Below are 18,615 nucleotides of genomic sequence, written 5' to 3' on the forward strand. Positions count from 1 at the left end.
CCATTTGTACTAGCTATGCCCTTGGTTCTCGCTCAATAAAAGATGACTGAGATTGGTAATCAGGGCTGCAGTTGGAGAGGCTGTCAACCCCCTGATCCTAAACTTGCCTCTCTCTTTTTTTTTTTTTTTTTTTGGTTTTTCTCCCGAACCAGGAACCAAACTCACGACCTTGAGCTTGCCAGGCAGGCGTTTTGCCACTGAGCTAAATCCCCAGCCCCCAAACTTGCCTCTCTTGTTTTTCTTGTTTCTCTTACTTTTTCCTTTTCATCACGGGCACCTTATTCTTGGGACCTGACAACCCGAATAGAACGACAGGGTATAGAAAATTTTTCTGTAATCACTATGTACTTAGGTATTGTGATCCCTTCAGCAGCACATATACTATGTAATTAAGTACTAATTTTCAAATTGCTGTTGCATGATAGAGATTTTTTTGCCACTAACTAGAAACAAAATTCAAAACAAAAATTGTGTTCAGATTCCGAAAGGTATCAACAAAGGGTATTTTTTTTTTTTTTTTTTTGGTTTTTCTCCAGTACCGGGAACTGAACTCACGACCTTGTGCTTGCCAGGCAGGCGCTTTTGCCGCTGAGCTAAATCCCCAGCCTCAACAAAGGGTATTTTTAAAACAACTACTTTATTAGAAAGAGCAAATATCACAAATATTTATTTAATATTTTGTTATAACTGGCCATAGCTGGTAGTTTTTGAGTTAATGATTTTTTTTTTTGGTACCGAGAATCGAACTCAGGACCTTGTGCTTGCCAGGCAGGTACTGTGCTACTGAGCTATATCACTAGCCCTCTTGTCTTAAAATTGAGATTTAATATGTCAAAGGCATGAGAATTCTGTGTATAGATCTGCAGTATACTTTGGTATATATTAAACATTCTTCATAATAAGTAACTTTCAGGGAAAAAAAGATTTCAACATATGAGTTCGGGGGGGCACCAACATATAGGCCGCAGCAATCACTAATTTTCCACATCAGAAAGTACCAGACTGTGAGGCCAGCATCACTCCAATACTAACACCAGAGAAATGTATTACCAAAAAGAAAAGAAAAACAGAGACTAATCTATGAACACAGATGCAAAAAATTTTGACAAAATAGCAAATCAGAGGCTGAGGATATAGCTTGTTGGTAGAATACTTGCCTAGCATGTACAAGACCCTGGGTTGGATTCCCACACTGCCAATTAATTTAAAAATTAGCAAACTGACTGGGTGTAGTAGCATATGCCTGAATCCCAGCACTTGGGAGGCTGAAGCAGGAGGATCATGAGTTCAAGGCCAGCCTCAGTGATATAGTTCAAGGACAGCCTGAAATACATAACAAGACTGTGTCTCATTGCAATAAAATAATAAAAATTCCCATGTTCCACCAAACAATGTACAAAAAGAATTATATGCCATGAACAACTGAGGTGCATCCCAAATAAGCAAGGCTGATTTAACATTCAAAAATCAATCATATTAACAGGCTAAAGAAGAAATACCACAGAATAATATCAATACATGGAGAAAGGGCATTTGACAAAATCCAACATTCATTCATGATAATTACTCTCAGAAAACTAGAAGTAGGAGAACCTCCTTGAATTAATGAAGAATATCTGTAAAAAATTTACCATATGTTCAGTAATTGCCTTCCCTGATATTTACCCAGATAAGCTGAAAACTTACATATACACGGAAGCTTGCACACATATGTTTATAACAGCTGTATTCATAATTCTCAGAACTTAGTAGCAGTCAGCCATGGTGCCACAGGCCTGTAAGCCAGCTACTTGGGAGGCTGAGGCAGGAGGATCACAACTTCACAGCCAGCCTGGGGTATGTAGCAACTTGGTGAGACTGTGTCTCTAAATGAGAAACAAAGGACTGCTGATGTAGCTCAGTGGTAGAGCGCTTGCCTAGCATGTACAAGACCATTGGTTCAATCCCAGAACCACAGGATATGTGATGGCTAGATTTGGCACAGGGTGGGGGTGTGAATTGGTGGAGCAAAGGAGTTGTAGGGCGTCCACCATGATGTGTGCCACGGCCCAAGCCAGCCAGTCCTGGACTGAAACCTCCAAGACTGTGAGCCAAAATAAATGCTGTCTGTTAATAAGTTGGTTATTTCAGGTATGGGTTGCAGCAATAGAAAGCTGTCTCACACATGTCATACATTTGTCAAAACTCAGGATGTACAGCACTGGAGCCAAACTCTGACGTCGCTGTGGACTCTGGGGTGGTTATGATGTGTCAATGTAAGTTCACCCATCGTAATAAATGGTGGAATATGTAGGGTCCCTCAGTTTCCCGTACGTGTTCTCTTTCCTGATTGAGAAACAGAATGCCTCGATTGCACTGTGACCTGGCCAGTGGCAGACTGTTTTCAGCAGGCTTGAGCTAAACTGCGGCTTTGAACTTCCTCAGGCACTGATAAACGTGTCAGATTGCTGCTCGAAACACCGAAGGAAACTAGCTCCAGCCCTGAGCCAGTCCCTCAAACCCTCATCTGCACTCCGCCCCCAGCGCCTGCAGTGCGACAGACTTCGCTTGAGGCAGACCTCACTTCTTGCGTCTGTCCACGGCCAGAACGTGAGCAGCGCACTACACGTTCCCCAAGGAACTCTTCAAATGAATCACCCTGGTGTTCAGTGCTTCCTTCACAATTTCACCAGTCTCATCTCAGGATAGTCGGGGGCACTTCCATGTAGGAACTCTCCTGCCGCCATCTTGGGGGCATTTCTGCCTTGGGTTGGGTGGGGTGTTGACAGTGGAGAAGGCCCCAGATCTACAGAAATCTCTGTAACATCTGTTTAGTTTTGCTGAACTGCTCTTAAAAAATAGGTGTTTAAGAAAGAACTCACACTTCCTGATTTCAAAACTTACTATAAAGCTACAGTAATCAAAATGGTATTGCTGGGATGAGATTAACTTATAGGCCATTGGAATAAAATTGAGAACTCAGAAGGAATCAGCTATGGTCAACTAATTTTTCATAAGGGTGTCAAGACCATTCAGTGATGAAAGAACAGTCTCATCACAAAAATTAATTCAAAATGGATCAAAGATCTAAGTTGCATGGCTGAAATTATTAGAAGAATAGGTAGGGGTAAATTTTAATGACCTTAGATTTGACAAAAATACCACAAAAGAAAAAAAATAGGTGAATTAGACTTCATCAAAATGTTTTTCGGTTTTTTGTTTTGGAGACCATGTCTGCCTATGTAGTTCAGTCTGGCCTTAAACTCACTATGTAACCCAGGCTAGCCTCAATCGAACTCTCAATCCTCCTGCCTCAGCTTCCTGAGTTCTGGGATTATAGGTTGACTGCAAGCAAGGTCTTATTGGAATACAGTCATGTTCGTTAATTTGTGTATTTCCATGCTGTAACAGTAAAGCTGAGTATTTGTGGCAGACCATATAGTTCACAAAACCTAAAATATACACAGGAAGGGGCCCAAGAAGTGGAGGAAGGGAGCACAGGGGAAGGGGATTTTTAAATAATTCAGATGTATTACGTGCTGTGCCAATTCCCCATGATGAATGTAAGCATGTGCTGCAAACATAATCATCCTCATAAAAATAAAAATAAGCCAAAATATTCTGTGACCCTTTACAGGAAGTTGTGAAGCCTTGCCACAAATAAGAATAAATTAGAAATGAAAATGGAAAAAACACCCAATTTTGGTAGAAACAAGTATAAATGATCCAGGAGTAAATTTTTTTTTTTTTGTCTTTCTGAGACAGAGTTTTGCTATGCAGTTCAGGTTGGCCTTGAACTCAAAGCGGTCCTCCTGCCTCAGCCTCCCAAGTGCTGGGATTATAGACGTGTGCCATTACAGCCAGCCCCCACCCCTTTTTTTTTTCTTTGAGTAGGGTTTTGTACTGTAATTTAGGCTGGACTTGAACTCACTATGTAGTCCTTGCTGTCCTTGAACTCACAGCAATCCTCCTGCTTTAGCCTCCAGAGTGCTGGGATTACAGGTGTATGCCACCACACCCAGCCTAAATTTTGGTTTTTATGTTATTATTATTATTATTATTATTACTATTATTTTGGTTTTTTGAGACAGGGTCTTGCTGTATAGTTCAGGCTGCCCCTGAACTAACTATATAGCTCAGGCTGGCCTCAGACTTTCGGCAATCCTCCTGCCTCTGCCTCCTAAGTGCTAGGATTACAGATGTGTGCCACCACACCTGGTTTAAATTTTGTTTTTTAGAGACAGGGCCTTGCTCTGTATTCCAAACTGGCTTTGAACTTACTATGTGCCCCAGGCTAGCTTTGAATTTGTTTTTGTTTTGTTTTGTTTTTTTTTTGGTTTTTCTCCGGTACCGGGAATCGAACTCACGACCTTGCGCTTGCCAGGCTTGCGCTTTGCCGCTGAGCTAAATCCCCAGCCCCTTAGCTTTGAATTTGAAGTGATCCTCCTGCCTCAACCTCCTGAGGGTTGGGATTAGAGGCATGTGCCACCACACCCAGTTTGAAATAAATTTAAATGTCACAGCTGTATAGATAAATGTAAATAAATAGAATTATCTTTTTTTTTTCTCTTGAGACAGGGTCTCGCTATGCAGTTCAAGCTAGCCTTGAACTCACTTATTTTTTTGTACCGAGAATTGAACTCATGACCTCGTGCTTGCCAGGCAGGCACTGCGCTGCTAAGCTATATCTTTGGCCCTTGAACTCACTTTGTAGCCCAAGCTGGCCTTGAACTCAAAAGGATACTCCCGCCTCAGCCTCCTGAGTGCAAGGATTGCAGCTGTGCGCCCCAACGTCTGGCAGGAATTGCCTGTTTTTTTCTCGATGGAAAACTAAAGCAAGACTTTCTCTAAATCTGTCAATATTTTCCAGCCAAATCCCACCAGAAACATGTCCATGTCCACAAGTGAATAAACTGGACTTAGTACTCTTCACAGTGGCACATCTCAATAAGAGTGTGCTAGAAAGTAGGGCTTTCAGGGTTTATGCCTGTTTTGTTTTTTTGTCTTTCTTTGAGACAGGGTCTCACTATGCAATTCAGGCTGGCCTTGAGCTCACTTTGTAGCCCAGGCTGGTCTTGAACTCTCAGTGATCCTCCTGTCTCAGCCTCCTGAGTGCTGGGATTACAGGTGTGCACCACCACGCCCAGCCATTGTTTTTTTTATTTGTTTTGTTTTGTTTTTGTCTTTTTGAGACAGGGTCTCACTATGCAGTTCAGGCCGGCTTTGAGCTCACTTTGTAGCCCAGGCTGGTCCAGGGTTTATGTCTGGGTTCAGTGATCTAGGGAAGGACTTGGGAATCCGGGCTTCACTCAGGATCGAATGCTGTCAGGAACAGGGGCGCTTCTGTGATGGGCTAGGAGGACAGCAGACTAGACAGAGGCTGGTACTGTAGTCAATAAAGAAGTGATCTCACTGTATTGTCCAAGGAAGTTCACATCTTGCCGGTGCTGAGATGTGAGTATGGAGCAGTTTCCTGCGTTGCTTCTTCCTAGTCACAGAGTGACCTTGTGTAAGGTCCAGTTCTGTGACATTGTCTACCTTCAGTAGAATAGCAGGGCTATTAGAAAAGAAAGCAAATTACAAGGTACAGAGCCAAAAATCATCACTATTTGAAAAAGGTGATTAGTTTTGGAGAATCCAATAAAACAAAACAGAAACTATTACAAATAAAAAATTTTATTTGGTATCTGGTTAAACAACTAAAATACAGCCCGGCGTGGTGGCGCACGCCTGTAATCGCAGCACTTGGGAGGCTGAGGCAGGAGGATTGCTGCAATGTCGAGGCCAGCCTTGGCTAAAAAGCGAGTCTGAGGCCAACCTGAACTGCATAGTGAGACCTTGTCTCAGAAAAAAAAGACAACTTGTTAACGGACATAAAAAGAGTACTTTCCCAAATCGTTTTAAATTTTTACAAAGAACATCTACCATTTTTAAAAATGCTATAGAAAAAGAGCTGGGCGTGGTTTGTAAGAGGGCCAGCTCTAGAAGGACTACGTTTCCCAGGAGGCTCTGCGCCGGTGCGCCCCGCTTCCCGACAGGCCCCGCGCGCTTCCGCGCCAGCTTCAGCCTCAGCCCGCGAGCGGAAGGGTATGGAACGCGGTTACGAGTCTGCGGTGGAAAAGCAACGTATCCACGTGCGGCCCGCCACGCTGCAGGACGCCGCCCCGGCCGCGTTGCACTTTCTTCCCTGCGAAGTCCTGGCGAGCCGGCCTGCCCCCGTGGAGCGTTTCTTTTCGCCCGCCATCCGCCAGGGCGCGGACGGTAAGCCTCGAGGCGGGTCCGCGCTCCCGGCAGCCCCCGCCCCCCGGAGCGTCCCCGGCCCGGGCCACCCCAAAGCCCCGCACCTCTCTCCTACAGGTCTCCAGGTGTCGTTTCGGGGGCGCAGTATGCGCGGCGAGGAGGTGTCCGTGCCGTCCGGCCTCGCGGGATTCGTGATGGTGGCGGAGGAGAAGGAAGAGGGACTGATAGGGAAGCAGGACTTCGGGGACTCCGAGAACAATGGCGAGGAACAGGAGCAGGAGCCGCTGGAGCGGGGCTTCGTGAGCAGAGGGATGGGGTTGGCAAGTGGGAAGGGGGGTGCGGCGGTCCCTTTGCTGAGCCAGGCCTCCTCCCCAGGACCGGTTTATGGGAGCCACCGGCAGCTTCAGCAGCTTCACGGTGTGGGGCCTGGAGACCGTCCCTGGCCCGGATGCTAAAGTGCGGGGCGCCCTAGCGTGGCCCACCCTCGCTGCCGCGGTGAGTAGCCGTGGGCCCACCTTCCAGGCCCAGTCCTTTCCCCCTCGCTGTATCTTTTTCGCCCAGTGGATTTGGGGAGTTAAGGCTGGGGAGCACAAAGAGGCCGATGGAGCATGGCTTGCCTGCCACTTTGTTCTGGCCTTCCTCAAAGGGTCCTTAGCAGCGGGGCCCCTCCCAGCTGTGTGGGCCACTGGCTGCTGTAGTCGAGAAATTCCACAGCAGAGGTGACTCCTGTTGCAGATTCACGCACAGGTGCCAGAGGACTGAGAACAGGAGAGCTTGGAATTGAAAGCCATCGATCTCTTCATACCAGTAACCAGCTCTGCACTTCGGAGCCACTGATTCCATCAGCCCAATAAATGAGCTTATCATGGCATCCGTGAGTCTGTGGGCACCCTGGTGCCCCCAAGCTGGTATGGCTCCCTCTCCCACAACAAGAATCCTTGGTGGCCCTGGCTTATAGAAACAGTTTATTGCTGGGGGCAATAGGTCAGAATTTTGCAGCCATGATGGGGTTAGTGGCCCACGCCTGTAATCCCAGTACTCAGGAGGCTGAGGCAGGAGGATAAGGGGAGTTTGAGGCTAGCCTAGAGTACGTAAGTGAGATCTTATCTCAAAAACAAGCAAAGGGAAAAAAAATGTTTGCAACCAGTACCTACCCCACCCCCAGCATTTACTTTATAAAAGAAACTTTTACAGTGACCAGCCTTCTGTACAGAGTGCCCCACCCCCATCTCACTGTACACAACTGCCTGGCTCCCTCTGGTCCCTGGTTCACTGTGGGCCTGGGCTTGTAGGCAGCTGACCATGGAGCTGGCCTGAGCCCTGAGCGTGCCTTGGTGCTGGCCCCTCCCCTCCTCTGGGAGCTGTCCTCAGCCCTGTCTCCCTTGGCATATCTCCTGGGAGCCCAAGGGGGTGGTGCAGAGCAGGCTGATGGCCCCAGTTCTGCTGGCTCATGCTGCTGCAGTGGGCAATGCCTGGTCACCACTTTCCTCTCTTGCTCCAGTCCTTGGGAGTGAAGTGTAGACACTTGGAGTCAATTCGAAGGAGTCGCTTGAGCATAGCCCGCTCATGCCCATCCACGATGTCCTCTGATAGGGTGAGGATGTACTGGCCCTGAGCAGGAGACAGGCCAGCAGGTGGTCAGCCCATATAGGGCTCACTCAGCACACACTCACCTGTCTTCCCCAGCCTGCCTCCCTACCTTGTAGTAGTTGATGAGGTTGAGGTACTGCAGGGTGGAGATGACATCCTCTTTCTTGATGCTGGTAATTTCACTGATCTCGCTGTGGGAGGGCAAAGGTCAGGTCCCCTGAGGGCGGGCTTTCATTTGTCCCCAGGAGCCCCAGGAACACATAGGCCATGCCATGCACCCCCAGGTAGGTGGAGCCAGGCTCACTTGATGGTGATCTGCGGCCTCTCTCCGCTCTCTGACTTCAGCCCCATCAGGATCTCCAGGATGGTCTGGGACCAATAACTTCTATAGGATAGGAGGCCAAGATCGGAGAGGGGCTTCTCAGGGGTGCCTGTCTTCCCCTCCACCTTGGAGAGTTCATAGCCTAAAGCAGTGAAGTGGGAGAGGGTGCTTAAGCAGCCACACATGCACAGCAGCAACATTTACGAGCACGGGCAGCAGAGCCTGGCTGCCTGGTTGCCAAGCTGGCCCTGCCCATTGGTAACTCAGTGATGTGGGCGTGTGGCTTCTCTGTTCTGCTGCTTCGCTTCCTCCTGAAGGTCAGTTCACCTGTGTGCCAAGTATGGTAAAGGGCACTGAGAAAAGCAGCTACAGATGAGGGTGCTGAAGAGGCAGTGGAGGCTGGAGGGCTGGTGCAATGTAGAGAGAAAGGCTTATAGTCAGATGTGTCACCGGTTTTTCTGTGCCATCCCAGCCCCTGTGGCTGGGATGTATGAGGAAGGAAGTGAAACCACCTCATCTCTGGCCCAGGCTTGACAGTGCTTCAGTGAGGGCAGTGAGTCCCTAGCTGTGACTTAGGGAGTGCCAGCTGCTCTGGGACCTACGTAGCCTGGCTGGGTGGGTGAGAATGCAGGGCGGGAAAGTGCACCAACGTCCTTTCGAGGCTGAGGGAGGCTGTTCCTCAGAGCAGGTAACTGACCTCTGTAATAGGCCTTTGGCTTCTGCTGAGACCCTCAGGCCCTGCAGAGCCAAGGAGTCTCTTGAAGCTGTTTAGCACAGTTTTCAGTCTGCTGCCAGGGCCCTGGGGTGCCCGCTGCTTTATTAGGAGCCCTTCCTCACCTTTTTTTTTTTTTGTCTCTTTGAGACAGAGTCTCGCTATGCAGTTCAGGCTGGCCTTGAGCTCACTTTGGTAGCCCAGGCTGGTCCCGAACTCGCAAGGATCCTCCTGCCTCAGCCTCCCAAGTGCTGGGATTACAGGCGTGCGCCACCACGCCCGGCCCTTACCATCAGCCTTAACCAGTCCCTTGATGGACTCCATCTGTTCTTTCCTGCACTGGCTATCTCCACTAGCCAGTCTTTTAACCCTCTGCCCAGTCTCCTGTGATTTCAATGAGCACCCCATGGTAAAAGGGACAGAGGATGATGTCTGGAGAGAGGAACCAAGAAGGGGACACACTTGGTATCCTCAACTGTTAGGTCCATACTGCATGCAGAGTTCTGAAGGGTCCCCTCAAAGCCATAACTGTCTCTGCAGCTACAGGGAACTCCATGATCACCTGCTTGCACTTAGCTGGACTGGCACTCCTTGCAGCCCCACCCACATCCCATCTCATAGAAGTCTCCTGGCATTTGCTTAAGTATCTGCCTGCTCTATGAGGCTGTTTCCTGGGGATGTGACTCCATCTTCGTACCGTTCAACCAATAAAATTTCTCAAATGAGTTGTGACTGATCAGGTCGAGTATCTGTGTCTTTTTTTTTTTTGTACTGGAAATCGAATTTGGGACCTTGCATTTACCAGGCAGGCACTTGTGCTGCTGAGCTATATCCCCAGCCCAAGCATCTGTGTCTTTAGCAGGCAAATATGCAAAACTTCTTCCTTTTACCCCAGGCAGAGCTTGGTTATTCCAAGGGTTATTCCAAGAGAATCGAGGCAAAAAAGTCTCAGGGTTGGGGGCACTGGAGAGCCTATCTAATAGGGGCAGTGTGCCTTCTGGGCCTAAAGGGACTGATCTTTTGGGCATGGTGGTGTATGCTTACAATCCCACTCTGGGAGGCTGAGGTAGGAGACCCAGAAGTTCAAATCCAGCCTGGACAACTTTGTGAGGCCATCTCAAAATTAAAAAAAATAAATAAAAATTTAAAAATGGCCGGGGATACAGTTCAGTTCAAAGGTCCTAGGTCCTAAAAAAAAAAAGCCAGGTGTGGTGGTGTACCCCTGTAATCTCAGCACTCAGGAGGCTGATGCAGGAAGATGATCGTGAGTTCAAAAAAGTCCTGGATTCAATTCCTAGTAGTAAAGGGGCAGGGGATAAGTTATGTAGTAAGTTAACAGTTTGAACATCTGCTGCCTGCAAGGCTCAGGGGACATCTGGGGACATATCACTGGCCTTTATCTGAAGAACTTGTATCAAGACCTAGGCCTAGACAGATGAGCAGGAGTTCTCTAAAGTGCCCATGGCCCCAGGGAGGAGCAGATAAATCAGACTTGGGAAAACTTGGATGATGCTGAGAACCCTGACCAAGGGACAGTAGGGCCTGAGAACTCCAGAAAACAGGGTGGTCATCCCGAGAAGGGGAAGGACCTTGACAGAGTCCCACCTGTACTCCTGGCTGGCTCTCTTAGTGACTGGGCTGCACAGACACCCTGCACACCTGTGTGTGGGTGCTGACAGGTGGCCTGGCTCTGCCAGTCTGCCAGTACCTGGCCAGGCAGCACACATACTCACTGAACTCAATGAGCAGCTTGCCATAGCCCCGGCGCTGGTAGGGAGGCAGCGTCAGGATGCAGGCCACGTTGTAGTCTTCCGTGGACTCCTTTTCCTGGAAGAGAGGCAGCTGAGTGTGAGGGGAGCCTGGCTCAGGGCGGGCAGAAGCACAGCTGGGTGAGCACTGACCTTGGAGAAGTAGCCCACAATGTGGAAGCCCTTGCAGTCATACTCTGTCATGACGTAGAAGAGGAAGGGGTCTGTGTCGTAGTACAAGGTCTTGTGGTCGAGGAAACACTTGGCCAGAAGACACAGATTCTGGGAGTAACTCTGCAAAGGAAAAGGCTGTTACTATTCTGGGGAGCTTTGTGTCCCAGGCAGGTAGGTAATGAGCACTGCTCCCTGGGGTCAGTGTTTTGGCTCTGGACAGCTTTCCTACTTGCTAAGAGCCACCCTCGGGCTCTATCACCCTCTGTTCAAATTTAAAACAGTCAACAATAATGTCCTCAGGAAGTGAGACTCCAGCAAGGCCTCAGAAGCTCTGCCTACGTGGCAGTCTTGGGAGTCTGGCTGTGAAACCCCAACAATACTAGTCTGAAGTCACTCCTTTTAGGGACTGAGGTGCTATATACTATGGTGGAGGTAAGGAATTATGAAATTTAAAATAACAACCTTAGCCCCCACCCCCAGCAAAATTCTGAATTTTGCTACTTCACCTGCATACAGTTTCCACAGGAATTTCAGACACAGTTCTTAAGCACATGCTGGGCACAACCACTTGGATACCCAGTCCCACACTTCCAACAGAACAGCGTCCTCCTCTCAAGCTCCCTAGGCCCAGGCTGGAGCATCCTGCCAGGCAAGAGGCTGGCTTCTCCCTCGCTGCCCCCGAGGCCCCAGACGGGGAAGCCTCACTTTCAGCAGTCTCTAGGTTTCTCCTTCCTCCTTACTGGCACCAACCCAAACTTGTATGTCCCCCCTCACTGACCTCATTCTTGTCACCTGAATTGTGTTCCCTGTAACAACACTGCCTTACTCTCTCTGCTTGGCCTTTTGACTAGTGACCTTTACCTTTTACACTAACTCTGTAGGTCTCTCAAGGCTCAAAGGTCACCTCTGTGGAGACTTGATGACCACTTCGTTGGGACACTGCTAACCCACCCTTGTTTCACGACACTTATCACACCGGGATCTGAGTGGCTGCTGGCATTGTCTCCCTGCCACAGAGCACGAGCTCTTGGAGCAGATCCTAATTCCTGGTCCCATATATAGCCTCCAGCAACTGCCCTGCGGCAGGAATTCAATAAAAACAGGCTACACACGTGCTTTCCAGACTGGTCAGTTTTCCAGAGCAGGAAGAAGCTGCTCATCTGACTTACCCCAGGCCCCACTGCCCCTCAGCCACTGACCTTGTTCTTCCGCCCGTCGATCTCAAAGAATGAGATGGTGCCCTTGCGGTAAATCTCATTGCCCGGTGGGTGCCGCAGGTCACACTTGGTCTGAGGAAGAGAGAGGGATCAGAGGTGAGGGTGGGGCTTGGGATGCTGGGAGGGCAGCCTCCCAGGACCACTCATACCAAGTGACGCTGCAGACACTTGAGGCTACGGCCGTACTTGAGGCAGAACTCGCACAGGTAGAGGACGGGCAACGTGGTGAGCTCCTGTGGGTACGGGGAGAAGTACCACGGCTTGAGGCGGTGCCTGCCCAGCTCGATGCACTCAATGTTCTTCATCCGGGTAACAATGTCGTCGTGACTCCTGTCAGACACCAAGCTGCCAGTCATGCGAGGCGCTGAAGGTATTCCATCTGAGCTGTCCTGGGAATCCTGCTCAGGACCAGTGGAAGATACCAGGTTACAGGGGGACAGCTCCACAGGACACTGCAGCTCACAGCCCTGCCAGTGGTTTCCTCTTTCAAGCATAATGGCAACTCTGTGGGGAAAGTACCATAATCCCCACTTTCCAAGACAAAGAAACCAAAACTCCGGAGAAACTGGCAACTTGGGAGAGATCATCCAGCGACTAATCTGAACCATGCTGCACCTGGCTCCTCTCCCCAACCCCACCACTCCCTGTTTACTCTTGAACTAGGTGCTCCCTGACCCCTCCACCCCGCCTCCTTCCCCTCCTTTCCCCGGCTCCGTCTTCCACAGCTGTGTACACCCACCTCATCCGTGCCCAGGCAATTTGATTTTCGCTTCCGTCCTGGCTGAGCTGCCACAGCCCTACGGGCTGATCCATTCTGTAGACGAGATGGTAGGAACAGAACAAGTGGCTATGAGATGAGCCTAAAGGAGGCAGCCAGAGAACGGAAGAAAGGAAGAAGAAACTGGGGGACTCACCTGGGGGAAAACGGAAGCTGGGGCTGTCTCACTGGGCACTGGAGTTGCTGGTGAAACCACCTCCACCTTCCGTTTCTGTAGAGAGAAACCAAGAAAGGTGGGTCAGAAGGTAGAGAAGGTGGGACCTGAGAAGAAAGCAAGGTCCCTGGAATTGCTGAGGGTACCGTTGAGCGGTGGTTGGGTTGCAGGCAGGAGCTGGAGGAGAGCGGCTGGTCGGGCTCGCCACCGGGAATGGCCTCCCGCTCCTTGGGCAGGTTGAAGCGGAGTGTGATCTGGACCGGGATTGGCAAGGTCTTCCCGCTGGCCTGGGCGGAGGCCGGCTGTAGAGATAGGTCCAGGGTCTTCCTCTGGGGTGGGTATGGTGGTGGGACGGCAAACAGGAGGGGCCCCCTCAGCTCAGACTGATCAAACCCCACCCTCTGCCTTCTCAGGATTTAGAAATGGCCACTGGACTCGAAGTTACAGCTATAATTTGGCCCCATTCTTTGCAAGCTGAGCCAGGCTGGAAGAGTGCTGCCTCCTGCCAATCCAAGGAGCCCCTAAGGCCAAGAGGTGAGAGGAGGAGGAGGCAGGAGAGAAGAGGTGAAGCAGGGGGACCTACTCACCACCTCTCTCTCTGGAGAGCCAGGCCGGGAACCAGGAAGTCCGTTCTTGGTGGGGGTCTTGGCCTCTTTCTTGGGGAACTGGATCTTCTTTAGGTCCAGCCGCTCATGGGTCACCCACTCATCCAGACGTTTATTGACTGCAGCAATAGAAAGAGCTCAGGAAGGAATGCCAGAGGCTTCCCTGCAACACTACTCTATAACCCCACTTCACCCCAGCTGGGAACTCACAGTCAATGTAATGGACGTAGAAAAGCTTCCGGCCACTGATGTCCTTCACACTTAGGATCTCGGCCAGGGCTATGGGAACAACACAGGCGTGGGTCTGAGGGGGGCAGGCCTTGCTCCGACCCGAACCCCACGCCCTCACCGAAGCCCTGTGCCCCAAGCACTTGGAGGTTCTCGCCCAAGCCCTCTTCAGTCATTAAGAGCCACCCTTCTCCAAACCCCGCCCTGTCTATCTCCGTACGGCGGGAAGCCACGCCCCTCGGGAGTAGCTACGCCCCGCCCGCCCAGGATTCCTGAGGCCCCGCCCCCTGTGGGGGGTTCGGTTGACTCCCTCCCGCCCCTCGCCCACAGGTTCTGAGACCCCGCCCCCCGACGTCACTCACGCCACTCATCTTCGTTGTCCTGGTTCCGCCGCAGTACGGGTAGGCGGCAGCCCTCGATTATCTCCCCCTGGGGAGACAGCGCGGCGCCAGGGTCGGCTACTGGGGGGCCTCGGGCTCTACCCACCTCCCCTGGCTCCCTCCGCCCCGCCCCGGGCACCGGACTCACCACCTCCGCCATCTTCCCTCCCTCCACTGCCACTTCCGGCCCCTCTGGCAGATGTCACTTCCGGGACTGAGAGCGCTGCAGGCCTAGGCCTCCCGAAGTCACCTTAAAGAGGACCCTTGAGAGATACCGCCACCGAACTGGAGTAGGAGAGGCGGCCTGTTTGGGTGACCGAAAAATAGGCTGTTCGAAGCCTCAGGCCAGGTTCTGGATGGAATGCCCCCCAACGTGCACAGCCATTGGAGGAAAACTGAACCTGTCACGTGACGCCCACCGGGTGCGACGTGGGTCACGTGGATCTAGTGTTTGGGCTTTGACAGGCGGCAGCATTCGGGCAGTGAGAGGCGAGGCCGGGAGTGAGCTGCGTGAGCTCAGCTGGGGATGGGCCTGGAAAGCCGGAAGTACCTGGTTTGGAAGCTGGGAAAGTGGGTGGGGCTAAAGGGACCGGAATGCCCCGCCCCTTTGCAAACGTCAGTTCAAGGTTTCTAAATTTGTTACTTTGACTATTTGGTTTCCGATTTTAAAAATGTTATTTATGTTGTTCATTCATATATTCAGAAAATATTTTCTGAGCTGATACCGTATGCCAGGCAATATTCTACGATCCTGCAATTCATTAGTTAAAGGTTTAAAAACCTCTGTCCTCAGGGAGCTTTTTATTAGGGACCTCGGGCGAAAAGAAACAGACATAGCTAATATATATTAAAAGGCAAATTATTCATTAGAGATTTATATACTGGGTGTGGTGGCACATACCTGTAATCTTAGTTACTTGAGAGACTGAAGCAAGAATGATCTAAAGTTAAGAGGCCAGCCTGGACAACTGGGGTAGACTGTCATAAAAACAAAAAAGGCCTTGGGATGTAGATTGGTAGTAGAGGGCATATTAGTATGTAGCAAGGTCCTGGGTTCAATCCCCAGTACCACCACCACCCCCCCAAAAAAAAGGAGTTAAGAGAAACCAAAAATTGAACAAAGAAAAGGAGATGGGCAACTGCAAATTAAAACGATGTTCACCCAGGTGTGGTGGCTTAGGGCGGTAACCCCAGCACTATGGAGGCTCAAGCAGGAGGATCGATGCAAGTGCAAGTCCAGTCTAGGCTACATAATGAGCTCAAGGCCAGCCAGGACTGCATAGTGAGACTCTGTCTCCTAAAACAACAACAAAAAAGTGCTCAAAGGCCTGAATAAAGGTGTATTATTGAGTAAAGGTTTATTAAACAAGCAGAGGGATGAACCAAACCTAGAGGAAAATGTTACAGAAAATGAGGAAATAAGGGGAAGCCAGGTGTGGTGACACATGCCTGTAATCCCCGTACTCAGGGAGGCTGAAGCAGGAGAATCCCAAATTCAAGCCCAGTACGGACAGTTTAATGACTTAGGGAGACTCTGTCTCAAATAAATAAAAGGGCTGGGGATTCAGCTCAGTGTAAAGACCCTGGGTTTAATCCTGAGTAGTGAAAGGTAAATGAGGGAGAGAGGAGCAAACAACTCCACAGCATTGTGGAGAAATGTCAGAAATATGCACAGTGAACATTTGACTGAATGTTGAACCAGGCAAACAATGGCCAAAGCAAACTCCCTATTTTCTCACACTCAATAGACCAAGAATGGCTTTTACATTTTTTTATTAGTACATCTTTATAATACATGGTGCTGGGAGTTGTGTGGAGTTGGTACCTGTACATAACACATCTTAATTCCTTTTTTTTGTCTCTTTTCTCTCCCTTAACTCTGCCTTCCATCCATCTTTTAATCTCCTTCGCATTTAAGAAAGATTTTTCTCCTACTTCTATTTTCTGTCTCTTATTTTGCTCTTTCTTTATTATTTAGGTTTCATATATAAGAGAAGCCATGCAATATTTAAGCTTGTGTGTCTAGCAGGACATGGTGTCACACACCTGTGATCCCAGCACTCAGGAGGCTGAGGCAGGATTGCCATAAGTTCAAGGCCAGCTTGCAGTACATAGGGCGACTCTATCTCAAAGCACCAACAAACAAACAAACCCAGAAAAATTGGTAAATTGGTTCTTAGTATACTTACTGTTCAGCTTGTTTGCTTAGCGGTATAATTTGAACACTTACCACAAAATATTCAGTAACACCATTTTAGTGGTTACATAATGTTTTGTTGCATAAATGCATGTACCCATTTTCCTGATAATTTCTAATACCTGCCTATTAAAGGCAGTACCACAAAGACCATTTTTATATGTACAACTTTCCACATAATCTTCCAGGCATGATTAGAATTGAAGGTGTAAGTGAGCCGGCTAGATCTGCACCTTAGAAAGATCACCCTGGTGAACTGAATGTTCTTTCTTGGATTGGAGGAGGTGACCAGTTGGAAGAAGTTGAGAATAGCCATTCGCTGACAAGAGTGAATACGTGTTTAGCCGGCTGTGGTGGTGCACACGTGTAATCCCAGCACTTGGGAGGCTGAGGCAGGAGGATCGTTGTGAGTTCAAGGCCAGCCTGGGCTACAAAGTAAGCTCAAGTCCAGCCTGAACTGCATAGCGAGACCCTGTCTCAAAAAGACCAAAAAAAAAAGAAAAGAGTGAATACGTGTTTATCCAGGGCCTGCTACATATTGCAGAAAGCAGTTTCATTCACCCTCCCTTGTCAAAGACACCATTGGGCACCCCTCCCTGATGGCTAGCTCAGTGGCCACTTCCAGATCCTCAGGGGCACTGGCATAGTTGTCCACACCTTCTCCCTGGAAATACTCTTCTCTGCTTCCTGGACGTCCGGCCCTCCCTTTTGGTTTCCTTCCCTTTTCTTCCCTGGTTGCTCTTTAGGGCCTTTACTGGTCCTCTTCTTGCCCCGATCACTAAATGTGCACAGGCCCAGGGATCAGACCTGGGCTTCATCTCTGCTCATGCTCATCCCCTTCGTGATCCACTCGAGGCTCATGGTTTTAAATGTCATTCAGGTTGGGAGGCTCTCAGGTCCCCTCTTCATCCCAGTCTTGCCCTGGACCTGCATTCTCAGTGCCCATTCAGCATCTGCACTTGGATCTGGTGAACCCAAGCTCCTGTCCACCTGCCCAACCTGCTTCTCTTACTGTCTTTTTTGTTTTGGAGGGGTTTGTTGTTGTTGTTGGAGACAGGGTCTTGCTAGGTAGCTTTGGCTGGCCTCGAGCTCATGGTGATCCTCCTGCCTCAGCCTCCTGAGTGCTGGGATTACAGGTAGGTGCGATCATACCTGGCAACCACTGTCTTCTTATCCCTGTCGATGGGGACTCCTCAGACTGGATATTTGCACTTTCTCAGACTGGACATTTTACCATCCCTGACTATTCTTCTCTTACCATCTGTCACCAAATGCTCTGGGCTTTGCCTTCACCATTGCCACTGTGATGCAAATACCGCCCTTTTATCCCATGCCACTCTGACGATCCATGCAAAACACATGATACATGAAGGATTTATGAACTGGGCTGACAGTGGCTGCCCGCACTGTCCAGAGTTGAAGGCCTGACTCTCACCACAGAGTCCAGTATGAGCCCATGGTCACCGGAAGCTGAAGGAACTGGGAACAAATATCCAGAGCTGACGGTGAAGACTGCAGCTTCTCTGAAGAAGCAAAGTGGCACAGTTCCTCCTTTTTTCTCTCTTCATTCCACCCAGGCTACAAGCCTGCTGGGGTTGCCACCCACACCCAGTGTGGGTCTGCCCTGCTCAGGGCACGGTTTACAAGCCGGTCATCCAGCCACCTGAAGAACTGTGTGCCACTAACCCAACAGGCATGTGTTAACCCACCAGACTGACCCCACGATTAACTACCATGGGAGCTGGGTTTGGTGGTGCATGCCTGCCATCCCAACACTCAGGAGGCTGAGGCAGAAGGATCACCATGAGTTTGAGGCCAGCCTGGGCTCTATATGAGTCCAAGGACAGCCTAGACTGCATAGCAAAACCCTGTCTCAACTCCCACAAGTGAGAAACTATACTGTGGGAGCTGGGGTGGGAGCTGGGGTTGTCCCTGGGAGAAAACGACTGAGAGGATAGGTCAGGTGGAGTTACCTCTTACCCGATGAGCAGGAGGACGGACTTCAACAGTAGAGGTATCTATTTTATACACTTGCAAAGTTTAGTATCATAGGGAGTGATGTTGCCTAGCGATGAACGACTGTAATTGTCCAGGCAGGATCCTTTTTCAATACTGAGGTAGCTTGACTGCTTGAGGCACTCTGGCTCTGTTCTGCCCTCAGACATATGACCAATTTCCAGCTCCAGCGGCTCCCAGCATATCTCCCTTTTCTGTTTAGTTGCAGAAGTGATGGGTGCTCAGTTAAAGCTGGAAAAGCTGCCAGGCGTGGTGGCGCACGCCTGTAATCCCAG

At 49.8% G+C, this 18,615-nt stretch overlaps 2 protein-coding genes across 6 annotated transcripts; one reads left to right on the forward strand and one right to left on the reverse strand.

Annotated features, from left to right (window-relative positions):
* The first annotated feature begins 5,802 nt into the window (after positions 1 to 5,802).
* On the forward strand, positions 5,803 to 7,090 carry Rnaseh2c (ribonuclease H2, subunit C). The gene is made up of 4 exons (XM_005384463.2): positions 5,803 to 6,240; positions 6,337 to 6,518; positions 6,595 to 6,714; positions 6,955 to 7,090. Exons 1-4 carry the CDS (start codon positions 6,069 to 6,071, stop codon positions 6,979 to 6,981), a joined length of 501 nt encoding a protein of 166 aa, XP_005384520.1. The 5' UTR covers positions 5,803 to 6,068; the 3' UTR covers positions 6,982 to 7,090.
* Positions 7,091 to 7,171: 81 nt separating this feature from the next.
* Kat5 (K(lysine) acetyltransferase 5) lies at positions 7,172 to 14,718 on the reverse strand. 5 transcript variants are annotated; one of them, XM_013513854.1, is made up of 14 exons: positions 14,276 to 14,715; positions 14,110 to 14,176; positions 13,730 to 13,798; positions 13,502 to 13,638; positions 13,061 to 13,243; positions 12,897 to 12,971; positions 12,722 to 12,796; positions 12,132 to 12,380; positions 11,965 to 12,054; positions 10,745 to 10,885; positions 10,577 to 10,670; positions 8,114 to 8,273; positions 7,919 to 8,000; positions 7,172 to 7,830 (listed from the first exon to the last, which is right to left on the reverse strand). In XM_013513854.1, the coding sequence occupies exons 1-14, from the start codon at positions 14,285 to 14,287 to the stop codon at positions 7,696 to 7,698; spliced, it is 1,569 nt and encodes a 522-aa protein (XP_013369308.1). In that variant the 5' UTR covers positions 14,288 to 14,715; the 3' UTR covers positions 7,172 to 7,695. The 5 variants fall into 5 exon arrangements, with proteins under 5 accessions (XP_013369308.1, XP_005384522.1, XP_005384521.1 ...); XM_005384465.2 differs by having other exon boundaries at positions 13,061 to 13,216; positions 14,276 to 14,710; XM_005384464.2 differs by having other exon boundaries at positions 13,061 to 13,216; positions 14,110 to 14,718.
* Between the last annotated feature and the right edge of the window lie 3,897 nt (positions 14,719 to 18,615).

This window comes from Chinchilla lanigera, unplaced genomic scaffold, assembly GCF_000276665.1.
Source record: "Chinchilla lanigera isolate Chin_1 unplaced genomic scaffold, ChiLan1.0 scaffold00021, whole genome shotgun sequence".
NCBI lineage: Eukaryota > Metazoa > Chordata > Mammalia > Rodentia > Chinchillidae > Chinchilla > Chinchilla lanigera.

What these genes read in the sequence shown, in the direction of transcription:
- Rnaseh2c (XM_005384463.2), top strand. Translation starts at nt 6,069, where the DNA reads ATGGAACGCGGTTACGAGTCTGCGGTGGAAAAGCAACGTATCCACGTG. An exon ending in CATCCGCCAGGGCGCGGACG is followed by an intron (nt 6,241 to 6,336) that starts GTAAGCCTCGAG and finishes TCTCTCCTACAG; the next exon opens with GTCTCCAGGTGTCGTTTCGG. An exon ending in AGCCGCTGGAGCGGGGCTTC is followed by an intron (nt 6,519 to 6,594) that starts GTGAGCAGAGGG and finishes CCTCCTCCCCAG; the next exon opens with GACCGGTTTATGGGAGCCAC.
- Kat5 (XM_005384464.2), bottom strand. Translation starts at nt 14,287, where the DNA reads ATGGCGGAGGTGGTGAGTCCGGTGCCCGGGGCGGGGCGGAGGGAGCCA. An exon ending in CTACGTCCATTACATTGACT is followed by an intron (nt 13,639 to 13,729) that starts GTGAGTTCCCAG and finishes CTATTGCTGCAG; the next exon opens with TCAATAAACGTCTGGATGAG. An exon ending in AGGCCGCAGATCACCATCAA is followed by an intron (nt 8,001 to 8,113) that starts GTGAGCCTGGCT and finishes GCCCTCCCACAG; the next exon opens with CGAGATCAGTGAAATTACCA.